Source organism: Echiichthys vipera (genome assembly GCF_963691815.1).
Source record: "Echiichthys vipera genome assembly, chromosome: 4".
Classification (NCBI taxonomy): domain Eukaryota; kingdom Metazoa; phylum Chordata; class Actinopteri; order Perciformes; family Trachinidae; genus Echiichthys; species Echiichthys vipera.
This window is the reverse complement of record NC_139829.1, coordinates 32,569,289-32,594,695: the sequence shown is the minus strand read 5'-3', so window position 1 is coordinate 32,594,695 and position 25,407 is coordinate 32,569,289. Positions and strand designations below refer to the sequence as shown.

General features: G+C 45.7%; 1 protein-coding gene across 1 annotated transcript in view; it reads left to right on the top strand.

Moving 5' to 3' along the window:
• The window catches only part of LOC310946017 (NMDA receptor synaptonuclear signaling and neuronal migration factor-like), a gene marked incomplete at its 3' end in the record, with an annotated part of 48,335 nt that overhangs the window by 3,710 nt on the left and 19,218 nt on the right, over positions 1 to 25,407 (top strand). Inside the window, exons 2-6 of the mRNA XM_083912292.1 lie at positions 10,041 to 10,102; positions 12,368 to 13,138; positions 13,373 to 13,445; positions 19,113 to 19,181; positions 24,512 to 24,564. Coding sequence (XP_083768418.1) covers positions 10,041 to 10,102; positions 12,368 to 13,138; positions 13,373 to 13,445; positions 19,113 to 19,181; positions 24,512 to 24,564 — 1,028 coding nt within the window. The remainder of the gene's footprint in view (positions 1 to 10,040; positions 10,103 to 12,367; positions 13,139 to 13,372; positions 13,446 to 19,112; positions 19,182 to 24,511; positions 24,565 to 25,407) is intronic.

Here is a 25,407-nt window from a genome sequence, read left to right as displayed (position 1 = left end):
CACTCGCTGGACTTTGACTAATTCTGGTGACATTTGACTCTGAGCGCATGAGTCATGCCGTGGAAGGTCTCTGTATCACGGCTGTGGGATCAGCGGGTTCTCGCTCTGAAGGCTGCCGATGACTAATGTCCTGTAGTAGGAGATGAGGCCCGCGTCGCCCACTGGCTGACCTCAGGAGCCACAACGCAGACGAGTGAAACCCTTCAGTCTTGCTCATACACCCACCTTCTGCTCCTGTGTTCACACGCTCTGCGGTGAAACAAAGGCGCATACGCTCAAGCGCACGCCGTGACCTTTGCATCTACTTACGCTGCCGCACTCCATTATGCACATTTTCTCCAACTCCATGTGTCTCTGTCTTCCTTTGGCAGTTTATCTGTTTATCACCTCGCTCTCAGCCTCGCTCGTTTTACTGTCACGCCTCACGCTTAACTTTCCATAAATCGTGCCATTCGGTGCCGGCACCCGAGGCGCGCATGTGGACCGCTGCCAAGGCCGCGTCAAACGTATTTCCCACTCTATCGGCAATCGTGACCATCTGACAAGAAGTTTAATGGCTCTCAGCAAACAATAGAGCTGCCCCTGGATCTTGGCGCTCCGTCTGAGCAGAGCGGGGGATTAGCGGTGTCTCAATCCTGAGAGATCAGAGTCTGTTGAGTCCCATCTTCCTCCAACAAATCTAATCCCGTGTCTCTGTATTTGGGTGAGTGGGATCAGATTCTAGTGGTGGTAAACTTTACCCCTGTGTTAATAGGCGTTTCCATTACCGTGGGGCACTGTGGTCACTTTAACTCCTTATTTGTATCCAGTTGTTATCCAGTGAGGAACCTTTGCACTTTGTTTGTAATGTTGTTGAATTGATGTGAATGGTTTTCCTGTAGAATTTGTTTTTTGATGCTGGCTGCACCACAAATTGCCTCCTCTTAGGGCGCACTCACACTGTCCTTCCGCACCGGGCCAAAACAGGTTTTTCGGGTACAGCCTAGTTCGTTTGACCAGTGTGAGTGCGACCGCTCCGCGTCTAGCTGTGTCCAGCTGGCCGTCCACAGCCCGTTCGAGAGAGGTGGGCTTTTGTAAAGCACGTTTGCACATGTACGAGCACGAGCGTGCGCACGTGTACGAGTACGAGGCCTACGGCGGTTCTGAGGTCATTTCCTGTGCGCCTGTTGGGACATAGAGAAAAGAAGGAGGGACCATGCGCGGACATTTCAAACAATGGCGGCGAAAGGTTCACGTTGGTGTGATGCGGAGGTGGAGTGTTTACTGCAGATTTGGTCGATGAAAAGATTCAAAAACAGTCGACAAGACGCACAAAAACTCTGAGGTCTACGGAAAGATTTGTAAACAAAGCGACACATCGCCATGACGTCATCAATGCGTGTGATGTGTTACGGCGTGATGACGTATAGGCAGCAAGAAGCATTCTCCGAGGCCCAGGTAGTGTGAGTACAAACGGGCCTGGAGGGGGGGACAAGGACCCTAAAGCACGGGGCACGGGACGGAGGCACAGTGTGAGTGCACCCTTAAGTGTGGTCACTGATGGAGAATTGTCTCCTTATCAGCAGGGAGCTGTCTGCTCTGTCTTTAAGCCCTGCTCCATTGTTTCTCTCATCCTTTTGGTTTCCTTTGGTCGACTGAATCACACATTAACCAGGTTGTCAAGCTGCTTTACAGAGTTGACCGACAACACCGTGCAGGATCTTTGGTGTGTTCATCCAGATCTTCAGGTTTGAAATGCTAAAACAAACACCTCAGGCTGTTGTTAACATGTGATGTTGTGTCAGCACTCGAGGAAATTGGTTGGGAAGCAGACCAACTGTGCTGTTTGCAACCTGCATTATTGCTTCCTGGCTGGAATGTGTCATTAACCTGAAGTTCTACGCATAATTTGTTATTTTCAGAAGAGTTAGGCCACGCAGCTCGTTTCCATTATTTATTTGTTGGCAGAGCGGAGGTTGATCAGGAGAATGAGGGCACGAGAAGAGAGACGAGGACAAAATAAATCTGCATTTAGAACGGTGGTCCGACCGAAATGGCTCCTTGTTCATTTTGATTCTCTGGTTCTGTTTTTAATGAGGATCGTGCAAAGGTTAATTGTGTGTTTGTCTTAGTTTTTAAGGGTAGTTAGGAGGAAGAGAGTTTAGTTTATGCTGTGTCTGAAACACTTAACGATGGCCAACCTGCCTCCTGTCTTTGTAGAACAATACACCAAACTCAAACAACAGAAAGTATTATAAGAACAGCCTTTTTTAATATTTCAAGAGAGTTTGAGTCACTTTTAAAAGGAAATGCACAGCACGACAGTTTCCAGGCATTAATAGATTCCACTTCAGTGCATATTTGATTTCATGGCCTCTTTCCCACAAGACTGTGTAAGCAGCAGCGACCCGGTACTCATCACTGCACAGATTAGCTCCGGCTATGGTCCAGTGTGGCTATTAGCTCTTAAACATCTGGGCCTCCTCTCTGAAATATTAACCTGTCGCAGTCTCGCTGGTGGGAAACCATTACGGAGAATTTGAAGATCAAAAACCACACAAGACTTTCAAACACGGTTTTCAGTATCCTTATTTATATTATGGCATGATGGCTTTATCACATTCATTCATCTTCAACCTCTTGTCCCTGTCGGGGTCGCGGGGGGCTGGAGCCGATCCCAGCTGACATCGGGCGTGAGGCGGGGTCCACCCTGGACAGGACGCCAGTCTATCACAGGACACATAGAGACGAACAGAGACGGACAACCATTCACACCTACGGGTGATTTAGAGTCATCAATGAACCCAACACCTGCACGTCTTTGGACTGTGGGAGGAAACCGGAGAACCCGGAGAAAACCCACGCAGACACGGGGAAAACCAGGAACCCTCTGGCTGTGAGGCGACAGTGCTAACCACCAGACTACCGTGTCGCCTGGCTTTGTTTGCCTAAGGTCTCATTCTAGGGCTGAGTAATATTGAAATGCCCCTACTGGTGATGTTGCTTTAAGAAAAACAACAATACAAAATGATCGACAAAAAATATCCATGTGGCAACAAAGTATGTGAGCGCTATTTTACGCAAATGCATGATGAAAAAAAAAACAGATCAATCAATGGTTCATGGTTTGGTTATTATATTCAATAACACGTTTATTAACAGTGATGTAGGGAGAGAGGGTAACACAGTTCTACGTAGTGTCCACAACCTGGGAGTGTTGTTTATCAGATCACAGCTGGTGAACTAGTTTCTGTCCTCTAAAATGTCTGACATTGCCTACAGGGACTTGTATCTGAGCAAAGTTTGCCACTAAAGAGGTGTTTTCACATTCCAAGAGATTAAAACTTACAGATTCAAAACCGATCACTGTCTGATACGTGAAACCCTTTTCGACGGGCGAACGACTTGGACACAACACCGGCAAAGAAACCTCAAGTCAGTACAGAGAGAAAACACACGTCATCGTTGCTTTCAGTCACCGACAGTTACAAGCTAACAAGCTAACAAACAACACAAGCTAAGATGGTGAGATGCTAACTGCCGATTTTAGCACAGAATATATTCCTCATCTTAGTCTGGGTCTGACTAGCTAGAGTTAGTTGTAGACGCTAACATTAGCTCCGCGATCAGGTAGCTCGAGCTTCATGTTTACCCATCCACCAGTAGGGTTCCATGAGTTGCTCCTGTCATACCACGATCCGCCAGAGGAGATTCACTGCCCCCTGTCTGAAGCCGGCTCAAACAGGTAGGCCTGTGTTGTCATCAGCCTAAAGGGACTTCCACCTCTCCTCTCTCAGCTATTCAGCACCTCTTTTATGTTTTTTTTTTTTTGGTTTGCCCATCATGCTCCACTCCACCTTCTCTCCAGATGTCACAACAAAGTGACTGGATCAAAAGTAATTGGCTAGTAGAGAGAGGCTGACAGATGTAACCCCGTCGCAGTGGGTCGGCGGTCCACTCGCACTTAGTTACTTTCATCTAAGCAGGGGGCTGGGATTATTTAAAAATATGTATATCGGTCCCATTGGTCCAGTGATACAGACGTATAACAATGGACACAGGACTGATGCTGTATCCATCTTTAGCAGTCAGGTCAGTTTCTTTATAATCAAATAGTTGTGTTACACCCTCCGTCCTTAGACCCCCATTCAGATAATGGCTTTGGCATATAATACATTTTTACTGGCGGATCACAAACCAACTTGAAAGGTGCTTACATCAGCTAGAATTTCATTATTGGAATAATATATATTAATATACATTTCTCATTATATGCCACTAACTTATCAGTACCGATATACATCGTGCACACTACATGAATGAACTTCTCACCTCACTCTTTACCATATCCGCAAATACCATACGGGCGACTGTGGCTCAGTGGAGAGTGGGTCATCCTCTATTCGAGAGATCAGCGGTTAGATCCCCACCTCCCCCGGTCCACATGTCGAAGTGTCCTTGGGCAAGACACTGGACCCCGAATTGCTCCCCGTGCTGCGCATGGGTGTGTAAATGTGGTGTGAATGGTTAGATTAGATGGTCTGTAGATGTCCACTGCCATCAGTGTGAAAGTCTGTGTGAACGGGTGAATTTGACAAACACTGTGAAAGCGCCTTGAGTAGTCAGAAGACTAGAAAGGCGCTTTATAAGTATAAGTCCATTTACCATTTACCATTTACCATCATACTCAGAGATGTGAATATCACACACCAATACCACAGAAGAGCGGTGCAACAGCCTCATCACCTTCTTAAGAACAAAAGTCAACACCATCCGCACTCTTTGTCTCGGCTTCCCGCTGTCCCTACTGCCGACCCACAGCCTGGGACTGCTTTTTAGAAATCTCTGAGCAAGAGGTTGAGGACATCCTCCGCAGAATGAAACCTTCCCCTTGTGCCCTGGACCCTTTTTTCCTACAGCCCTGGTCAAATCAAACATCTGCACTCTTAGTCCCCTGATCACCCAAGTCATCCCGCACTCACTCCAGGCTGCTCTCAAGAAACCCACCTTCAACGCGGAAGTCCTTACTAACTACAGGCCAAGTTCCAACCATTCCTGTCCAAAGTGCCTGTCCAAAAAAGTAGTGCCGCCCATCTTCAGGACTGTCTCAACTTACACTTCCTCTTTGAAAAATCCCATTACGGTTTCCGTTTAGCCCACCGCAGCGAAACAGTTCTGACCAGGGCATTAAACGACCTGCTGGTGGCGACTGACACTGGCTCACGATCACTCCTCATCCTCCTGGATCTGTCTGCAGCTTTTGACACGGTCCACCACAACATCCTCCTTCAGCACCTCCCCCACACCATCAGACTCTCTGACTCTCCCCTGAGCTGGTTCCAGTCCTAATTGTCTGGAAGAACAGAGTATGTCTCCTTGCGAGGTGCAAAGTCAGAGACACACACTGTCCCCTGTGGTGTCCTTCCACGGTTGGTTCTCCGCCCCGAACTGTTCACCCTCTACACTCTTGCCCTTGGCCGCATTATCAGCCAGCATGGAATATCACTCCACTGCTACGCTGATGACACCCAACCGTACTTTAAAACCGACCCATTTTCATCTGTAGCCTCACCATCATCACTAAGCACCTGCCTAGAGGAGATAAAGACGAAATGGATGGAAGCTAAATGACCTGAAAACCTTTCTCTTTAAAAAAACATTATTTAAAGTAGCTTTTACGGAGTACAACTTTAAGGTCAATACGGTACTTCTAGACTTGAAAACCGCCGGTGGGACACAAACACTTCCATTGCAAATATTGCAAAACCACTTATTTACTTATGTTCCTATCGGCAAAACGTCAAACAAAATACACATATGCATTACACACATACTTGAGGCAACCTTGTAGTCACAAAATACTGGGCATGTATAGATGCATAGAGATCACACTAGACACATGGACAAAAGCAAAAGCACTTTGTCAGACCCGCAGAGGACACCTTTATTCTGGTATGTGTACTACTGAGGCTTGTCTGCTGCTGAGCCATTAGACATGCACGTGCCCCCAGGCATCTTTTCCCTATGTGCCTCATATAAACAGTCATCCCACTAGCCCTTAAGAGCATGATTATGTAGTTTCTGGATCATATGTCTTCTCCGACCCCCTCCACTCCTTATTCAATAGTCTTTCTTTAGTTATTATGCCTTCCGTCTTCACCCTACTTCCCATTTCCCACTCCCTACTTACTTTCTATTTTGGTCTTTTAAAGACATCTCCTTTATGTCACCATGTTTCCCCCTCTCCATCCTTGTGTCACATGGCTCAAACACGCAGGGTAGGATAGAACTGTGCTGCTCTGGGGCCACGGCAAGATGAGATACAGCCGGATGGAGCTCAGCAGAACTGTGATGTATAATTCATGTGTTAAAACTCTCCGACACACACAACTGTAATATGTTTTGTGTTCCAAGGTCTAAAAACTGAGGCGACTGCTGTGATAAAGCCTTTCAGACAACCACTTTGGCCTGAGGAGCATGTCGAGTCTTTGCTCCGGCGAGAGAGAGAATGTGTGTGTTTTTGTGTGCACAGTATTGTGTGTGTGTAACTTTGCTCCTATACTTGTGAGGCCTGAATCTCATCACATAGACAGATAAGGGGTCTTTTCCACAGTAGAAGTAAATTAGGATTTACTTTAGATTAAGATGAGTGTAAGATAAACCCAGACTTTTGTTTTTGTAACACTGGTTAAACCGGTCAATCTTGGTTCCTACCCTCACCTGGGTTAGGGTTAGGGGTCAGCTGGGTCATGACCGAAAGAACGAGGTCGCGGGTTTAAGCGGCGAAATGGGTTTCCTCAGGAGGGGGTCTGGAGTCTCCCTTAGAGAGAGGAGGAGAAGTTCAGCATCCGTGAGGAACTCGGAGTAGAGCCGCTGCTCCTTTGTGTTGAAAGGAGCCAGTTGAGGTGGTTCAGGATCATCTGGTAAGGATGAACCCTGGGCGCCTCCCTAGGGAGGTGTTCCAGGCACGTCCAGCTGGGAGGAGGCCTCGGGGAAGACCCAGGACCAGGTGGAGAGATTATATCTCCACACTGGCCTGAGAACGCCTCAGGATCCCCCAGTTAGAGCTGGTTAATGTGGCCCGGGAAAGGGAAGTTTGGGGTCCCCTGCTGGAGCTGATGCCCCCAAGAACCGACCCCAGATAAGCGGCTGAAGATGAGATGAGATGGTTAAACCTTTTTACAAAAGCAAACATTTTGGCATTTCAGAGCAGTGAGGCACAGGTGTAACTACTTACATTAATGATGGTTGATTAGATGCTCCAGTTCCATGGTCTCAGTATTGTGCACGACTTACTTTGACACTTAGTCATCAATGGTTATCAGTTCCACTTCTCCTCTGTCAGTTTGGTTATTATTAATTCCTGCATACAGTATTTATAGGTTTTTATTTATGTCAGGGAGTTAAAAATAGCTTTCACACACTTTGCATGTTAACCAGAATCATGCTGTTGATACAGTATGGGGATATTACACCATGAACCTATTATGGCAACAGCTTCTGGGCGCTTTTGCTCCTATGGTTCAGGAGACTCTGTGAGGTTCATGGGTGAAGTTGCAACATTGCTGCATTTTTATTTGGTTCGGCGTTGACTCGACACATTATCAAGCACCTAACAAACTGTCTATTGGACAGAATATCAGAGTGAAACTTGAAACCTTGTGTTTTCTTAGGTGCTTTGAATACTTTAAAACTTTTGAAGGACGACGAAGAAAGAAAAAAGGTTATTTCCGATCGTGTGCTCTGCCCTCAGAGAGGAGGTCAGGGTGGTGGATGGGTCAAACAAACATAGGACTTTCCCCCAGGAGACCACACGTGTCCCTTTCACGTCCCCAGTTTGTTCCATGAGCTCTGTAAGTTCAGTCTGTGTTTGCTCAGGATAATGCAGCACTTTATCCTCTGCAAACCACGACATGTACTGACATTCCTTCTTCTGTCAGCACAACATAGGAAATATTCATTGGAAGTAAAGCAGCTAGATCAGAGATGATTGCATCTTCTTCCTTGTACCATCCCTCCTCCTCTTCCCCCTCCTCTCCCATCATCCTGGGAGGGGAGATCTCTCGGGGAGCAGTGCCACTGCACGTGCCGTCTAATATTTAATTACTTAGAGTGTCGTAGCAGGCAGGCATATAGGCCACAGCAACAACACAGCAATTCCATCTCAGTGCAGCCCCCCTGAGATTCAGCCCTGTGTGCATGTAGAAAGCGTATCGTGCGTGTGCAAGTCTATTTCTTTTATGCATGCTGCTCCACCACACACACTCCGACAATGTGGGAGTCTGTCTGTGTATCTGTATCAGTATCAGTGTGTGTGCACAGATGGCAGGAATGCCAGGTCGGAGTGAGTGGGAGGAGAGTCATTATAGGCTTGTTTCTCTATAGGTATGTGTGTGTGGCCTATATCTTTTATGTTTTATATTGTGAGTTTACAGGAGTAATCTGTATCCTGCTATAAAACAAAGGAGAATTCCACTGTATTGCCCTTTAAAGCCCACAAACGTTTAAGACCACCCGCTGGTAATGGACTTTTATCTATTCACGACATCTGTTTCCTTACAACGTTCAGGAAAGTGCAATCAGAAAAACTAGCGTCTGCTCGGAAACTATCTCAATTATGGCAAAAATGGATTTCAATCTTAATTAATTTGACTTTTGTATTGATGGTTGTCTTGACTGATCATTTTTTTTATAAGTATCTCCCATGAAACATTATTTTTCTTTTAAAAAAACATTTATGGTGGTGAACGTTGAGAGGCAAAATCCTGTTTTGATCCTGTTTGAATTGTGCCATGAATTACACCTATGATGTTTTTCAATTTAAAACATAATTCTGCATGTCAAAAAAAAGTCAGTTTGGCTTTAATTTGTCACGTTACCATTTTGTTTCGTGTGTAACCACTTAGTGAAACACATCTATACTCGCTAGCTAGCTAGCTAGCTAGCTTATCTATGTTCCACAACCTATGTAACATTATCTTAGCTCAGGGGTGTCCAACCCTGCTCCTGGAGGGCCACTGCCCTGCATCTTTCTCCCTGCAGTGTCATTTTGATGTTCCAGAAACCCGCTAAAGCAGCGGTGTCAAACTCAAATTCACAGTGGGCCAAATTTCAAAACTGGGACAAAGTTGCAGCCAAACTCAATATCTGCAAACAAAAACTGCAAATGTGCATGTGTTCCTTCTCTCCAGATGTGTAACGTTGAACCTTTCCAGTGCAGCTTCTTGTTCTTGTCGTGGTGTTTCTTCTGTTGGATTCTTTGGTCACAGCCACGGTGACAAACAGCTCTTTACCTTCAGACACAGATCATCTGCTGAAAGCTCCTGTCCTCCATCTTTCTTTGGGTCGTTTTTGGGGAGGGGTGGATTAAGTGTGTCCGCAGAGACTGGTAGCATGGATGCTAATGATTGTTAACAGAAAAGTAGACGTGGATGTGCTTTATACTCACGGGCCAGCTCTCACAGAACCATGATTTGATCTTAGGGGCCAAATATAATTACACCAGATTTAGCCCACGGGCCTGAGTTTGACACCCCTGCCCTAAAGCATGATAGCGGCAGCTTTACGATTTGAGAATTATCTGAGGAAGAGTCCTGTTATTATATTTTATATACTAGAGACAGCCTCACATACAGTAGATATTCTGCACAACACGCCAGTTCCTCACTGTTCCTTCTAATATATATGCTTTCATAACACGTACGCGCCTGCATTTATTTCCCAGCTTTATGGCTAGCACATGCAATGTCACTGTCCCTTTCAGCTGTGCAGGGGAGGCAAGCTGTAGCTTCCAAGCTGTCTCTCAGTGCTCCAGTCACTATATCAGAACATGCTGTTACAGAGTATGGTACGAGGACTACTGTGGTGGAGTGATCTACTGGCCTGGAAGCATGTAATGACTCATAATGAGGCCTTGCAGATAAGCTGGTGTTCAAGATGATCTTCAAGACTGTCGATGTGGAGAGGATCTTGACTCTTAGTGAGTCACTCCTCTGTGTTTGACTAGAGCAGTCGTGCAGTAAGGCGCAGGGTTAACTGATGCACTTGTTTTGTCTCTACAGAGCAGCCAGAGCATTTGGAGAATACCTGTCCAATACGAATCCAGAGAACCGCAACGGAGCAGGTAGGTGAAACATTAAAGTTATTATCTAGCACTCAACACTGAACATTAGCGAGGAACACCAAAACCAGTGTCTAACATACAGCAGTCCTATACCAGACAGAAGAAGAAAATACCTGCCTAGTTCTTCAGCTTTAGGCAGCAGTATGCCAACCATAAAATCAGCTTGGCTGGAGGAAAAATGAAAGATTTAGATTTAGAACCGTGAGATTTAGCTGGTGTGCTAATGCTCGACGCTCAAACAGCCGTGGTGAGGCGTCGAAAGCAGTGCTGACCAAGCCGTGGAGGGGCAGGAAAGCACCGAGTTCGATCTGGTGTGACCGACGAAGCAGATAAAATATCCAAAACTAGCCGCGCCCGGCGACAGAATCTAAATAAGATCTGTCTGTGGACAGTTAAGCTAGCTAGCCCTGGACGCGAGATATGCTTTGAGTGAGAAGGGGTGTTTGAATGAGGTGGTGCCGTCCGCATGAGCTATTTAAGGTAGCTGGGACTATCTGTGGCGGACGGACACCTTTCACCAGCCAATCAGGATTGGCGTAATGAGATAAATGCTTCTGAGGGCTGCAGCGGGGCGTGCATCCCATAGTGAGACATCGGACGAAATATTATGAAAGAGAACTTCATTTTTCAATTTCAAGGGAGCGTTGTCAACGACGTGGTCCAAAATGTCTCTGGACAAGATTGGATAAACCTACAGCCAATCAGAACAACAAAACATGCAACGTATCACTGAGCGGACTACAGTGTTCAGAGATGAGCTGTGAGGGTGTGGCATCAATATGTCGGTAAATATGAGTCGCCGTTTTTGCCGTCAGAATTTGAAAATAGTTTAACCGACAGTTAAACAGACACACATCAGCTGCAGCCATCTTGGTTGTTTTTAAAAAATAGCTAACTATGCTGCTCTTAACAAAGCGAGGTTGGTCACTGGAGCGCCCCTGGAGCGAGGGTGCGCGAGCCAAAAATAATGTTATCACATATTTTGCGAATGGTCTGCTAGATGTCAGTCATCATATCAAAACCACCCCATATGAGATAAACTTGCTAATTGTGACTGGCTCAAGTACCGTCGGGTCAGCTGACCATCTGTCTGACCCGGAGGAGGATCCGACGTTTCTGGCAGAGCAAAGAAAACTTACATTTACAAATCTACATTAGACATCTCATGTTGCAGAGTCCATTCTGTCATTTATAGAGCTTCCACTTTAAGTCTTTTATCAGAAAAAATGCAGTTGGTGCAGTTGGTTGTTCACGCGCTGCTGGAGTACCAGGGACTTTGTCAGCAATCACAGTGAACTCGGTTCATTTCAGTGGGAGCCACAATCAGCAGATTGACTTGCTGGGGTGTGGGTGTGATGAATGTGCAAATCATTTGTGTCAAGTGTTACTTGACATGTGAATTTGAGCACCTGACCTGATTTGTTAACAGTTAGGGTTGTCAAGACGATAATCCATACTGATGATTAGTATTGGATTAGAGACTAACTGGCAAAAGTATTGGTGCTTTTTCCATCAACAGTGCCGTCTCTGCCTCCTCCAGTTGATGCGTAGCATCCCTCAGCAGCGCTGCAGACAGATAGTTACAGCTCCTCTCTGTAGCAGCTGAAGACATGAGCGCTGGTTCGTCACGTTAACAACTCTGAGGTGACTAATCGCCGTTAAGGCTGCTGCTTGAGAACCTTTGAGACCAGCTTTAGTTGAAAATTTAACAGCAAGAGCAAAAGCTCCATTTGGAAGAAATGAACATACGAGTATGGCAACGACAGCTCATTTTATAGTGAGGTCAAGTTTCATTAAATGGTCTCACTACAATGAAATGGCTACTAATGGGACTAACATCCTCACACATGAATAGAACTGGGCTCGTTGAATCCACAAGAGTCTCAGCCATGGATGTATGAAGAGAACTGGATACAGTGTTCAAGGCAGAGCCCCGTTCATTTCTATGAAAGCTGCTTAGTGGCACATTAAACCAGAAAAGTTCCATTTCCATGTTTAAAAATACCCTAAAAAATACCACTTTTGTCATACTTTTGCACTGTGTGGCCCCAGACTGCATGATATTGTCATAAAAATTGGCATATCTGTAAAGGGGAGACTCGAGGGTACCCGTATCTTGAGGTCAGATGTCGAGGGACCCCAAGTCTTAATTAAGTCTAAATTTGCTCATGTTAAAGATTTATATAACAGACAACAAGTGTCTCTTTGTGTGCTTCATTTTTACATCCATCTCTCCATCTTCTCTCTTTTTCCCTCCATCTAAAGATCATCTATTGTCTGACACCTTCCCCAGCCAGGACTGTGACTCTCCAAACGTCAGCCGTTTGCACAACAACAATCTGACGCAGCAGAGCCACTGCTCACCCATAGCTAAACCCGACACATCCAGCCAATCCAATCCCAGTGCTCAGCCACAGTCTCCGCCTCAGGTCAACAACCTCCAGGCTCAAGCACCTTTGGGCCCCTCCAAACGTCGACTCTCTGTTGAGCGCAGCCTCTCCATAGAGGACCCACCAGGTACCAGAGGCCCAGAGGGGAGTGTTGTGGTGAAGCCGGCCAGGGTGTACACAATCACCAGGGAAGGAGGGATGACTCTGGGGTGCCGTGGTAGCGAAGAGAGCCTGGAGCTGGAGGTTCTGAAGGGCACCAGGGAGCAGCCTCTGTCCCAGGCCCCTGCCTCCGCCAACCACAACCCATCCTGCACCAGCCAGCCATCGGCCTCAGCCCCCCACGGTAGCCATCACCGTAGTAGCCATCACCGCAGTAACTATCACCCGCCTCACCAACATCACGGAGGCCTGTCGTCGTCATCGCAGCCACTGCAGAGCTCGGGGAGTTCCAACAACATCCGGGACTGGGGGATGAGGAGAGGGGGGTCGCGGGACGACTACACCCCAGACTGCGTGGCCTGCATTCGGGCTCCGTGTCAACAGCAGCGCTCCCTGGACCTGGATACCTCACCACAGGATGGAGGGAAGCCCCGCAAGAAGCTGGAGAGGATGTACAGCGAGGACAGAACATCTACTGATGACAGGGGTAAAGAAAGATGGATGGGTGGACCGGTGGGGGCTTAATTTGATAACGATGGAGGGGAATAAACACTTAAGCATCTGTCATGTCAGCAGCTTTGTGGTTCATGTGTTACGGTAACGGGTCATTAAGATACATACAATACCTAAATGTCCCTTAAGTGTATTTCACGCCACGCTGCCTTATCATGTGTTCCTCTGTGCTGATATCACACCTTGCTTTTGCTCTCTGTGCCTGCAGAGGACAATCCTAATAGCTGGTTCCCCAAAGAGAATATGTTCAGCTTCCAGACAGCCACCACCACCATGCAGGCGTGAGTATGGCATGGAAATCCGCCTTCGATCCCACTCTGTACATCACAGCGTCTCACTGCGCCAACGCCGTGTTGGCAGGGATACGGCTCAGCCTTTGCCTTCCAAGATTTACAGCTCAGATGGAGCGTGCTACTACACCATTTTAATGAGCAATCACACATTTCGCACTTGTTGGTTCCACCAATATTCGAAGCCACTACAACTTGTTATGAGTCCGATTCTGTAATTGACCTTTATGTTCTTCTCCGAGCTGCAGTGTGGTACTGTGAGAAAGTCCTCGGCTGCTAATACTGAAATAACCAAACTGTGATTGCATTTTCCATTTTAAATATAATATATTACAGAATAAATACTAAAAAAACAGTTCATTTTCATGCTTTAAAAAGCAAATTTACTCCGTGAGAGACCGGACGCCATTTCTCATTTAAAACATCAGAAAACATGCCACCTAAGCTGGTGTGCCGAGTTCTTTACTTTTGATTTTTAATATGCTCCCATTTAAAGATCCAATTGGCCAGATTTAGAAAGCAGAGCACGTGTGTTGGTCATGCACACACACACACACACACACACACACACAGTACCCTCCACTCCTTGTGACTAGTTAATTATCACCTCTCACCCAGACCGTATAATTGTGACCGTCAAACAGACAAAGCTCAGCCGTCGTGATCTTTCCCCTCATCTCCCCCACACTCCCTCTCCTCATGTTGGTGTCTCTCCTCCTTTTTTCCATCTCTTTCCATCCGCCCGTGTTCCCATCAGGGTCGGACTGATATATTCGCACACTTGCCTATACATTAAATTACTAGCCAATGAGTGTTTGTTGCAGCTTAATGAATTACACACTTCCAAATGCATAAGTGAGAACTCAAACATGCAGCCGTCTCTGATGTGTGTGTGATGACCCTGTTGCTGACTTCTCTTTCACTCTGCTCTCTCTTCTCCCTCTCCCTCTCCTCTCCTCTCCATGTGGCGGCTTTCCAAACCACGGCTGCAGAATATCGTGAGTAACTCTTTCAACCGCCCCCACTGTTCTTCCTTGTTGCTCTTGCTTCTTCTCGCTCTGTCAGTTAGGTAACGTGTCTTGAACCCTTGTTTCCCTCGTGTGGCGTTGTGCGATTCAGTCTGCTGTCCTCAGTGTCGGCTGGACTGCGTGTTTGAAGTTTGAGGGTCAGTCAATATTCAACTCAAGTGCAGGGAAGGTACTGTACCATAGGAAGCACAGCATATATACTATTATTAATACTGTTTTAATCCATATATTGGATCACCTGACCAGATTTGATACGATTGATTGGTTTCGTTGAATCAATTTCACTGAATAGTCAACATCAACTGATCACTTCCACCAAAAATTACTCCATTGCTGTCATATGTAACTTTTTAGGTACTTTTTTTGCTGACATTGGCAATTTGCTTGTAGCTTTAATGTCAGTGCTGTTGTTATTGTCTCAGCCGTGATAATGGACTCGTGTGGGTGCCTGGGTGTGTGTGTGTGTGTGTGTCTTTCTGTCTGTCAGTCCACAGCTAATGTCTTTGTACTACTTGATGCATTAGTTTGTATTGAGGGGTTCATCCCTTTTTTCCCCAGGAGATGGGGAACATCGGACATTTTTTCCCCAAAAGGGTCAGATGTTCTTGGTCGCATAAGCCTCTGCCCTCGCGGATTTAACTCAGCATTTTGTTAGGGCTAGGGGTTACGATTAGGGGGATAGTTTTAGGGTCTACATAAGCCTGTTTGTCGGGGAATTCGGCACTGAATGTGAAAGAAATAACAGACCCGGGAACAAACGAGCCTTTCTGTAAAAAGCGAGGATCATCAGACCTTTCTTTAAAAAGATCTGATGTTCCCTGGTCAGAAACAAAACGGAGAACATAGGGACTTTTTGGGAAAAGCAGGGAACATCGGTACCGCTTTGTATGTGACCGGGGAACATAGGACCCCAGGAACGTAGGTACGTTCCCGTATTAAGCTAGCATTAAGCTAGTATATCCGCTGTTATAACTTGTTGCGGTTTTACTGCATTTTGATGAAATTTGAAGTTATTACATGTCTGTATCTCAAAGCCCACTGAACATGTTTCAAGTTCACATCAAAACAAAGACATTTTACTTGTTAGCAGCTCCCCAGCCTACACTGTAATGTATTTTTGTTCCTTCCCACTTGGTTGAATTTGTTGGGAAGTCTTCATGCTAGCAGAAGACGGCTCTCAGCTCTCAGGGTTTCTGGTGATGCAGATGGTGGAAATAGTTACAGGATGAAGGAAGAGTTACCTCCAACATGTTCAGGTGATACAAGTGATGGAGCTCATGAGGAAAGACACGTGTGCAGAGGCAGAGCTGGGGAGGCTTTTGGATAATTTAAATTGCTCATTGGCTTCAGCACATTGTGTATTGTAGCTCATCAGCTGTCCGTCTGTCAGTCAGTCAAACCCAGGCTGCGGGACATGACTTCATTTCTGACATACATTGTCACAGATGATTCTCATTATGTCTGACATCCTGTCAGAGCCATTACTGTCCCCTCTGGGATAGGGATGTCAGGAGAACCGATACTTGGGATAACTTTCTAAAAAACACAGACGATGGCTATTTTTTTAAAGGCACTGGAAGTCTCTGTGCTGGGACTCTTCTGGAACTAATGGGGGCAGTATAGCGAGTGCTCCCGCCATACTTGCACTCTTAAATAGGAGGTCACAAGGAAGTGGCATAACAAACCCTATGTGGAAGTGTATGGAAGTGCTTTGAGGCAGATGACTGTGGGGTTATCATTAATCCACTGAAACCACGATGCAAACGATGGTACCGTGGTCTTCAGACTGAGGGAGGCAATACTTCCATTTTTGTTGTGATTGGTTCTGGACAGTCTCTCTCTCCTTTTTAACCGTTGTTTTTGTCTCCCTCTGTCTGTGCTCCCTTCCTGTTCTCTGGTTTTGAGTTTGTTGTCCTGGCAAGTGATCCTCGTTAGCATTGATCACCTGCAACTCTGTGTATTAAGCCGGTCCTGAGCCTCATTCGGTGCCGGATCATTCTTGTCACGTGGGGTGACGGAGAATACACGGGGGGTGGGACCCAAATGCAGACACGGGACTCAGGAGACGGTATTAACAAATTTAATAAACATATTTACAAAAGGTGCTTTAAACACAAAGAGAACTGATACAAATTGACACGATGAATGGACACAAGAGGACAGGTACGCAGGGAGACACCAGGGTATGTAGAGTTATGATCCGGCACCGAATGAGGCTCAGTACCGGCTTAATATACAGAGTTGCAGGTGATCAATGCTAACGAGAATCACCTGCCAGGAAAACAAACTCAAAACAGGGAAACAGAAAGAGAGCACATACAGAAAAACACCGACAGAGGGAGACAAAAACAACGACTGGGGCGGCAGTAGCTCAGTCCATAGGTGACTTGGCTTGGAACCGTAGGGTTGCTGGTTCAAGTCCCTGTGTGGACCATGTATGGAGCGTGAACTGGTGGCTGGAGAGGTGCCAGTTCATCTCCTGGGCACTGCCGAGGTGCTGTTGAGCAAGGCACCGAACCCCCAACTGCTCGGGGCGCCGGTCACTGGCAGCCCCCTCGCTCTGACATCTCTCCTTAATTGCATGTATAGGTCCTGACTGTGCATGTGTGTTTCTGTTTCTGTTTCTTCTTCTTCTTCTTCTTCTTCTTCTTCTTCTTCTTCTTCTTCTTCTTCTTCTTCTTCTTCTTCTTCTTCTTCTTCTTCTTCTTCTTCTTCTTCTTCTTCTTCTTCTTCTTCTTCTTCTTCTTCTTCTTCTTCTTCTTCTTCTTCTTCTTCTTCTTCTTCTTCTTCTACTAAAAAGGAGAGGGAGACTGTCCAGAACCAATCCCGACAATTTTAGCATTTACCGTAAGACTAAGCAATGTTCAAAACACAACTGACACATTTCCTAACACAAAACTATAAAGACGGATCAGATAGTTGACGTTATGTTTTATATTATAATGAAAAATAAGGAGGCGTTCACCAGGACAGCTATGGTACAGCTACAAATTCAAGGTGGTTCTTGATTCATATACATTGACGACATCCAGACGTTTAAACGAGTTAACGTTTCCTTTTTTATCCGTCATACTGAAATTCACGTTTCATGATGTTTGGGATGGCTCGCGGACACATCTGTTGCAAAAACGCCTTATGTTATGAAGCATATGTGCTGTTGGTTTAACGTTAGCCTGTACCTCGTAATAACGCAGCCTCGGCCATTCAGTTAGCACAGCAAGTTCTTATTCAGTTGATCAACTAAGGACTGTTCGCAAACATTTTTATGCTAATGTTTTAATATTAACTACCTGCCAACACCGTGTGTGTGTGTGTGTGTGTGTGTGTGCGCGTGCATACGTATGTGCTGGTGCCAATGTATGCATTCTCTGGAACGTATGACTCTTAAGTAATTGCACTATGACCGATGGTTGCACTGTGTTCTGTTGTGTTATATTCTGTAAAACTGTTTTATAAATAGCATTTTAATATTTAACAAATTTGCTAATAAAAGAGTTCATGTTTAAGGAAATGGGATCTTAGAAAAGCCTTCTCTGATTTTTCTTTTTTTACACCTTGGTATCAAATTGGCAATGAGAATCGTGTAATTTCCCTGGTGTTGACACCGACATCGTGACGTCTCTACTCCCGGAAAGGCACCCCCAGAATGGCACGATGACAAATAATGGACCCCAAGACAGGCACTGAAATAATAAAGATGACAGTCTGTCAGTAGTACTAAGATTGGGTAATAGAGAGGTGAAGGTCCTACCCCTACAGTGGACCTCCAAAGGACCTCACTATGGGGGAAATAATCTGAACAGTAGTGAATGTCGAAAGATACATTTTGATTTATCCCGTTTGATTTGTGCCATGAATTACACATATGATGTTAATGTTGCAAGTCAATAAAATCATAGTTTGCTGTAGGACTGTATAAGACAAGTATGAGACTTTAAAATACATATTAAGAAAGAAAAATCCCAAAAGTTGCGTAAATTCCATATAACGTTACACATGTTCTGGAACATAGCTAAGTTAGATAGTTAGCTAGCTAGTTCGTGCTTGCTAGCATGGTGACGTACATTGTGCAAGACGAGAGTGCCTTTAGTATCGTTAACTCTCATATGGACAGGCAGGAAGTGTGTCCTTGTTACTCCTCAGTGTCTCTTAATGTAGATCCCTTTCTGGCATTACGGTCCTAGTGTGTGTGTGTGTGTGTGTGTGTGTGTCCTGTGTGTGCCCTCTGGTGGGTAAAACACCCCTGTGCTGCTAGCTCTAACCACTCAGCAAAGCTAACCAAACCCCTCACTAACCCTGATGGACTTAAACCTCCTGACCTTGAACCCCTTGATACCCTTGTTGCCCCTTGTTGCCCCAGACACACTAACTGGAACTTTACATTTATGCCCGAACCCAAGTAGACCCAAAGGGCTTGAATCAATTCCTCTCATCTTTGTTTGACTAAAACCCTGATAGGACTACAGTATAAACAATGTCTGAGCTAAATCAGAAACATTCTGTAAAGTTTATTTTTCCCCTTGGGTCCGTTTGGGTTCCGACAGAAGTTCTTTGGTATTAAGGTCGAGCGCAGCTAAACATAAAACTCTATGTCCCCACAAATCCACTTAACGCTTTGACATCCTGGCAGGGCTTTCCGAGGCATTGCTGAGAGAAAGAGACGGAAAAGAGAGCTGGAGGCAGCCACCATGATGGAGAGGTACTGTGTCCTGGCTGTCCTGTCCTGTCCTGTCTGGTGTTACAGCTCACCTATGACACAGTAGACAAATTCCCCTCACGGGTCTCGTATCAGATCTGAAGATTGCTTTTTTCTTAAGGGACCGATCGGCTGATGTTTATCCTCACCTCTTCGTATATTGTGCTTTTTTAAAATAGTGACTGGGGCTTTGATTTAGCTCAAATGAACCAGATAGCCACGATCACTATCATGGTATTCTGTGGTGTGTGTTTGTGTGTGTGTGTGTGTGTGTCTTGGCGTTTGATACTGATACACAAGGCACCCTTGACGACTGTTGCACTCAGGCCTCGTCCACACAAACACGGGTATTTTTGAAACAGAACTTTTATGGCCCAGGTTAAAAAAGAAAATCCCGTCCACATGAAACCGCAAAATCCACCTCCGTCAGCTGGTCACATCTCGAGTGCTCCACACGTCTCCATGGATACAACTGACTGTGTACCATCGCACAGTATGACGTCAAACAATGTCGATAAGAAATCGCGGTTTTCCTCAGTTTTCCTGTCCACACACATGAAACTGCTGAAACCGGACTTTAACAAAAAGGTGTCACCCTGGACTACGGTTACAAAAAACTCCGGTTTCAGGAGCTCACACCTGCGGTTACGTGTGGATGACAGGCCGAACCATGCAGAGAAACACACGGTTTCAAACATTCCCCCGTTCGCGTGGACGGCCCCTAGATGCTCAGAGCTCAAGTGCTCCAGGATTAAGAATGACTAAGTCTGGGTAGTGAGGGGGTCTGGGTGGTGGAATGGTCAAATTAACACACAACCTTCACCCACATGACTGTTTTTCATGTCCTGTTCATGTCTCCTTTGTCCTCACATCACGGTAGTTATGTTACAACAGTAGTTTTTTTTAAACTTTTTATTTAATTTAAAACCCACCCACGACCTTTCCCTAACCGTGACCAAATGGTTTTGTTGCCACACCAGTTATTTGGTCCAGTCCCAGCCTGGTCCTAGTCCTGGTCCAGTCCCAGCCTGGTCAGATGCGTACATGAACTGATGTTTTGTCTTCCAAGACAAATAACCAAGTCCAGTTGCTTTTGTCCAGGTCGTCGTTCTCCCCAAAGCAATTTCAGTCAAAAGCAACTGGACTTGGTTATTTGTCTAGGAAGACGTTTCACCTCTCATCGAAGAGGCTTCATCAGTTCATGTACACATCTGACCAGGCTGGGACTGGACCAGGACCAGGCTGGGACCAGGACCAGGACCAGGACCAGGCTGGGACTGGACCAACTAACTGGTGTGGAGATCCAGTTATTTAACTTGCTAAGGTTTAGGCAGCAAAACCATTTGGTCACGGTTAGGGAAAGGTTGTGCGTGGGTTTTAAATCAAATAAAAAGTAAAAAAACTACTGTTGTAACATAACTACAGTGACGCAAGGACAAAAAAGACATGAACAGGACATGCTGGGTGAAGGTTGTGTGTTACTTTGACCATTGCCCCACCCCAACCCCCTCACTACACAGACTTTGTCATTCTTAATCTTGAAGCATTTGCTCTGAGCATCAGGCTGGGACTGGACCAAATGTCTGGTGTGGAGATCCGGTTATTTAACCTCCAGTGAGGGTGTGCACAAGGCTGATGATGTCACTGGAACCCTTTGTCCTCCGCATTACCACTAATTTCTCATGTTTAAAACAGTGAATGGAGTGGAGCGTCACAGTTAAATGCATAGAAATAAATTACTCCAAGGGGTCCTGACAATGGTACTCTACGTGACAAGTTGGGATTCGAACGGGTTGAAGTTCACCAAAGGATAAACACTGGGCAATATTTCTCACATCCTGCAAGGCTGAGATATACCATCTGTTGTCTGAGCCTGTCCGTGTGTCTCCATGTGTTTGCGTGTTGCAAGTTTGTCAAACAGCGCAGGGGGATTTTGTTTCTTTGAGTGTGTGTGTGTGCAGGGCTTCGTCACGTACATCCAGCATGGAGTGCTTTTGAATAGTACATCTGAGTTAGTCTTACAAATCCAATTATGTGCGTTTGAATAAGCAGGACATTAGTTCTGCGGAGCATTCGGAAAGGGCACGGAGGGATTGAGATGCACACGCACCGACATGAATTTGACTCGGTGGTCTTGATGCGTCGGTGTTGGGGATTTTAAAAGCTGTTGTCACTCGGTATGAAAATACATCCCCTGACTGATGGATCCCCCTCGCCTCTGAGTCATCCCTCTATTTCGGGCTCTGCCTTCACCACTCCTGCAATCACTGACACGTCAACATTGTTTTGTGGAATGCCTACTAACTGCACTCTGGATACGAAATAGCTTGAGTTGAAAATAATGCATGTGGGTGGGTGCGTGCGTGGTTTGGTTAGGGTGACACTTATGTATCCCGTTGATATTGGTCCTTTGTTAATGAGGCCTTTAGTTTGGCAGTGACGCACAACAGTCACTGTACGGGAAGAGGTAGCAATAACTGCCTGCATGCGGGTCTTATTAAAAATAATGAGCAGTGGGGCTGTGGAGCAGTTGTTTCATCACTACGTTGTTTTATTTCACCACGGTGAACTCAACAGCGTGTCTTTAATTGGGTCCAATATCGTCTTTATAACAGGGGAAAATGTGTCCTACAACATCAGAGTAGCTTTTCAAATGGTTTGTATTTTAATTTTAATGTTTTTGGAATTAGCAAGATTAGGATTGTTTCCACTGTCCATTGAAAGTGGCCCTGGGAGATAGATAAGGCCCTGTAAGAAAAGACCAAGGTTGCACTCACACTGTCCATCCGTACCGTGCCCAAACAGGTTACACGGCTAAAGTCTAGTTCGTTTGACCAGTGTGAGTGCAACCACACGCCTAGCTGCGACCCGTTTGGGAGAGGTGGGCTTTTGTAGAGTGCGTTTGCACATGTATGAGCACGAGCATGCGCACGTGTACGAGCACGAGGCCTACGGCGGTTCTGAGGTCATTTACTGTGCGCCTGTTGGGACGTAGAAAAAAGTAGGAGGGACCATGCGTGGATATTTAAAACAATAGCGGTGAAAGGTTCACGTTGGTGTGAAGCGGAGGTGGAGTGTTTACTGCAGATTTGGTCGATGAAAAGATTCAAAAACAGTCGACAAGACGCACAAAAACTCAGAGGTCTACGGAAAGATTTGTAAACAAAGCGATTACATCATCAATGCGTGTGACGTGTTACGGCGTGATGACGTATAGGCAGCAAGAAGCATTCGCCAAGGCCCAGGTAGTGTGAGTACAAACGGGCCTGGAGGGGGGGACAAGGACCCTAAAGCATGGGGCACGGTATGGAGTGGCTTAAAAAAACACAGCTTCTGCGTTGTTTAAAGCCCCTGAACACCCGCACAGGTGTTTACAGTTGACCTGGTTGATTAGACCTCTTCTCAGGGCTGTGTGGGTGTCTACTGTGATTGATTGACATCTTCCAGAGCTTTGTTTCATCTGTTAAGGCGAGACAAAGTACACATGTATCGTTCTTAGTGGTAGACGGACATTTATGACCTCATAAACTCCCATCAAATTCTCCTCAAAGCCCCGCCCACCTTCAGGGGAATAACAGAAAACACCTGTGTGGGTGTTCAGGGGCTTTAATAAGTTTGATAAGTTTCAGCACTGTTCTTGATGGATGAGGCATCTCCACGTTCTTCTACTGAGCAATAATGAAGCCAAAATATCTCTAATACGGGTGCCACCATGTTGGAATTTTGCAACCAGAGTCTGTGCCGTAGGGATCAGGTGAACGTGAGTCAATCATGGCTGTCGATCATGATGTTTCACCCTTTTTTCATGGCATCAGATAACTAATTACAACCAAACGTAAAAGAAAAATGGACACTTGAACAAACATAAGTATGGTAAAACTACCTAAACTGACAGAAACCAGCTCTGGGAATAATGTATTTGAGGTGTATTTGGACATAATTTGGCCCATGTCCCATCCGCTAACATGGAGTCTATGACCTGTGCTGGATACCGGAATGTAAAATAGCCGTAGACAGATTTAGATGTATAAATATACAGATACGTATGAGAAGTGGCGTATAGTTATTTAGGGATAAGTGAGGAAAATGTAAGTGCGTGTGAGGTCTTTTTGCGCTACACTGAACCCTCGTAGTCAGACGAGCCTTGATGAATAATAAAAAAGGTGCACGTTGTTCCACTTAGGGCTCCTTCTCTTTCCTGTGTCTCTCCTCCTCTCTCTGTCCTACGCCTTCCCTCCAGTCGTACCAATGAGTCATACATTGCTTTTTGATGTAAAAATACAATCCAGCTTGTGATCAGGGGTATTCCCCTGTGGCAAAGTAACGCTGCGGCACCCAACTGAGCAAGGAGAATAAAATGAAGACAGAGAAGGAAGTGAATCGTGACTAAAAGACGATAATTCACTTGTGTTGGAACATGCATTTGATACTCTTCAGTGGTCGTTGAAATGAGTCGAGAACTGCTTTTGCTGTTATAGAAATCCTCTGTTGACTTAAGTCCTTGCAGGGTTTTTTAAAACGTCTATGACATCCTCAAAGCAATTTCAGTCCAAAGCAACTGGACTTGGTTATTTGTCAGGAAGACGTTTCACCTCTCATCCAAGAGGCTTCATCAGTTCATGTACGCATCTAACCAGGACCAGGACCAGGACCAGGACCAGGCTGGGACTGGACCAGGACCAGGACCAGGCTGGGACTGGTCCAACTAACTGGTGTGGGATCCAGGTATTTAACCTCTCACAAGGCCGATGATGTCACTAAAACCCTTTGTGCTCCAAGTGCCAACGACCGTCGTTAGAGTGGCAGTCGTTGGTGGGAGGTTGGTTTCGACTTCGTTGGTGCTCTATTGAGTCTTAACGACAGTCGTTGGAGTCACAGGAGGCGTACATGAACTGATGGAGCCTCTTGGATGAGAGGTGAAACGTCTTCCTAGACAAATAACCAGAAAATTCCAAGTTCCAACGAGGGAAAAGGTATAAAAATATTTTTTCATGGTCTGCAGATTAAATATGTTTACAGCCAGATGTTCGGGGCATTGCAGAGTATCAATTCTTCAGAAAAATGGATGCTTTATGATACATCAATGGCCCAAACTGGGACTTTGAGGTAGTCTTGATGTACGCTAACACATTAGCATGTGCACAAGACAGAGCTACAGCACCTACTGAAGACTCTGAGCTGATTTTGATACCAATGGTACCAACTCGTACCAATCTTCTGGACTTTTATCCATCTGTACAGTCAGTTGGATACTGAATACATCATTTCGTTCTCTGGCTCTGTATCTCATTCTTGATGTATCTGTCTCCCTCTTCTTCTCCCTAAAACTCTAGGAATTTCCGCAAGCACCTCAGGATGGTGGGCAGCCGCCGGATCAAGGTCCAGAGTAAGTCTTTCAGTGTGTCTGTACGCATGTGTGATAGTACGTTTTCATGCATTCATGCTCTACAGTGGGAACCATAACATCAGAATTGAGGTTTATCAGTTAATTTTTGCGTCATGCACGGAGCAACATGCATGTTCATAGGAATATTGTGTTTGGGTACGTTTATGGATCAGCTAGGCGGTGATTTGGTCAGTCTACACTGACGGTGTGTGTATGTTACTGTGACTATGCACACATACTATTACTGTGACTATGCACACATGCATCTGCTGCAGAGAAACTGTCATTTGTATGCTGGTGATTCTGTCCTGGAAAGTTCAAAGGCAGTTTGTGTCTAAAGGCAGGAACACACCAAGCCACCGGTGGAAGTAGGGCAGACGGTGAGCGACTGCAGTGTAAAAAACGATTATAAGGGTTAAGGTCATACTCCAGTTTCTCAAACTCCATGTAAACACAGTACCAGGGTGAAATCGGAGTTCTCACACCCCGGTTAACAGACCTGGATAACGCCTTAAGTAACCTGAGTTCTTATGCATGTAAACGCTTTACCCGGATTATTATCAGGTTTCTCGTCTGCGCATGTGCCCCAGTAGTGGCTTTTGACCCAGAAATAGAATAAACCAAGGCAACGATGCGGAAAACAACATAAAAAACCCCAATAACAATAGAGCGTTACCTTTAAACCGAGGGAGGATTACGCCGTGGCAACATCACCACCAAGAAACTACCCGTTTCTGTCGTAATTCAGTCCAAAAGTCGTCCCGTTTCCCCCCACATGTGATTTTGTCGTATTAAAAGCCCTCACAGACTTGCGGGGTAATTTCGGGGCACCACCCCCAGGAT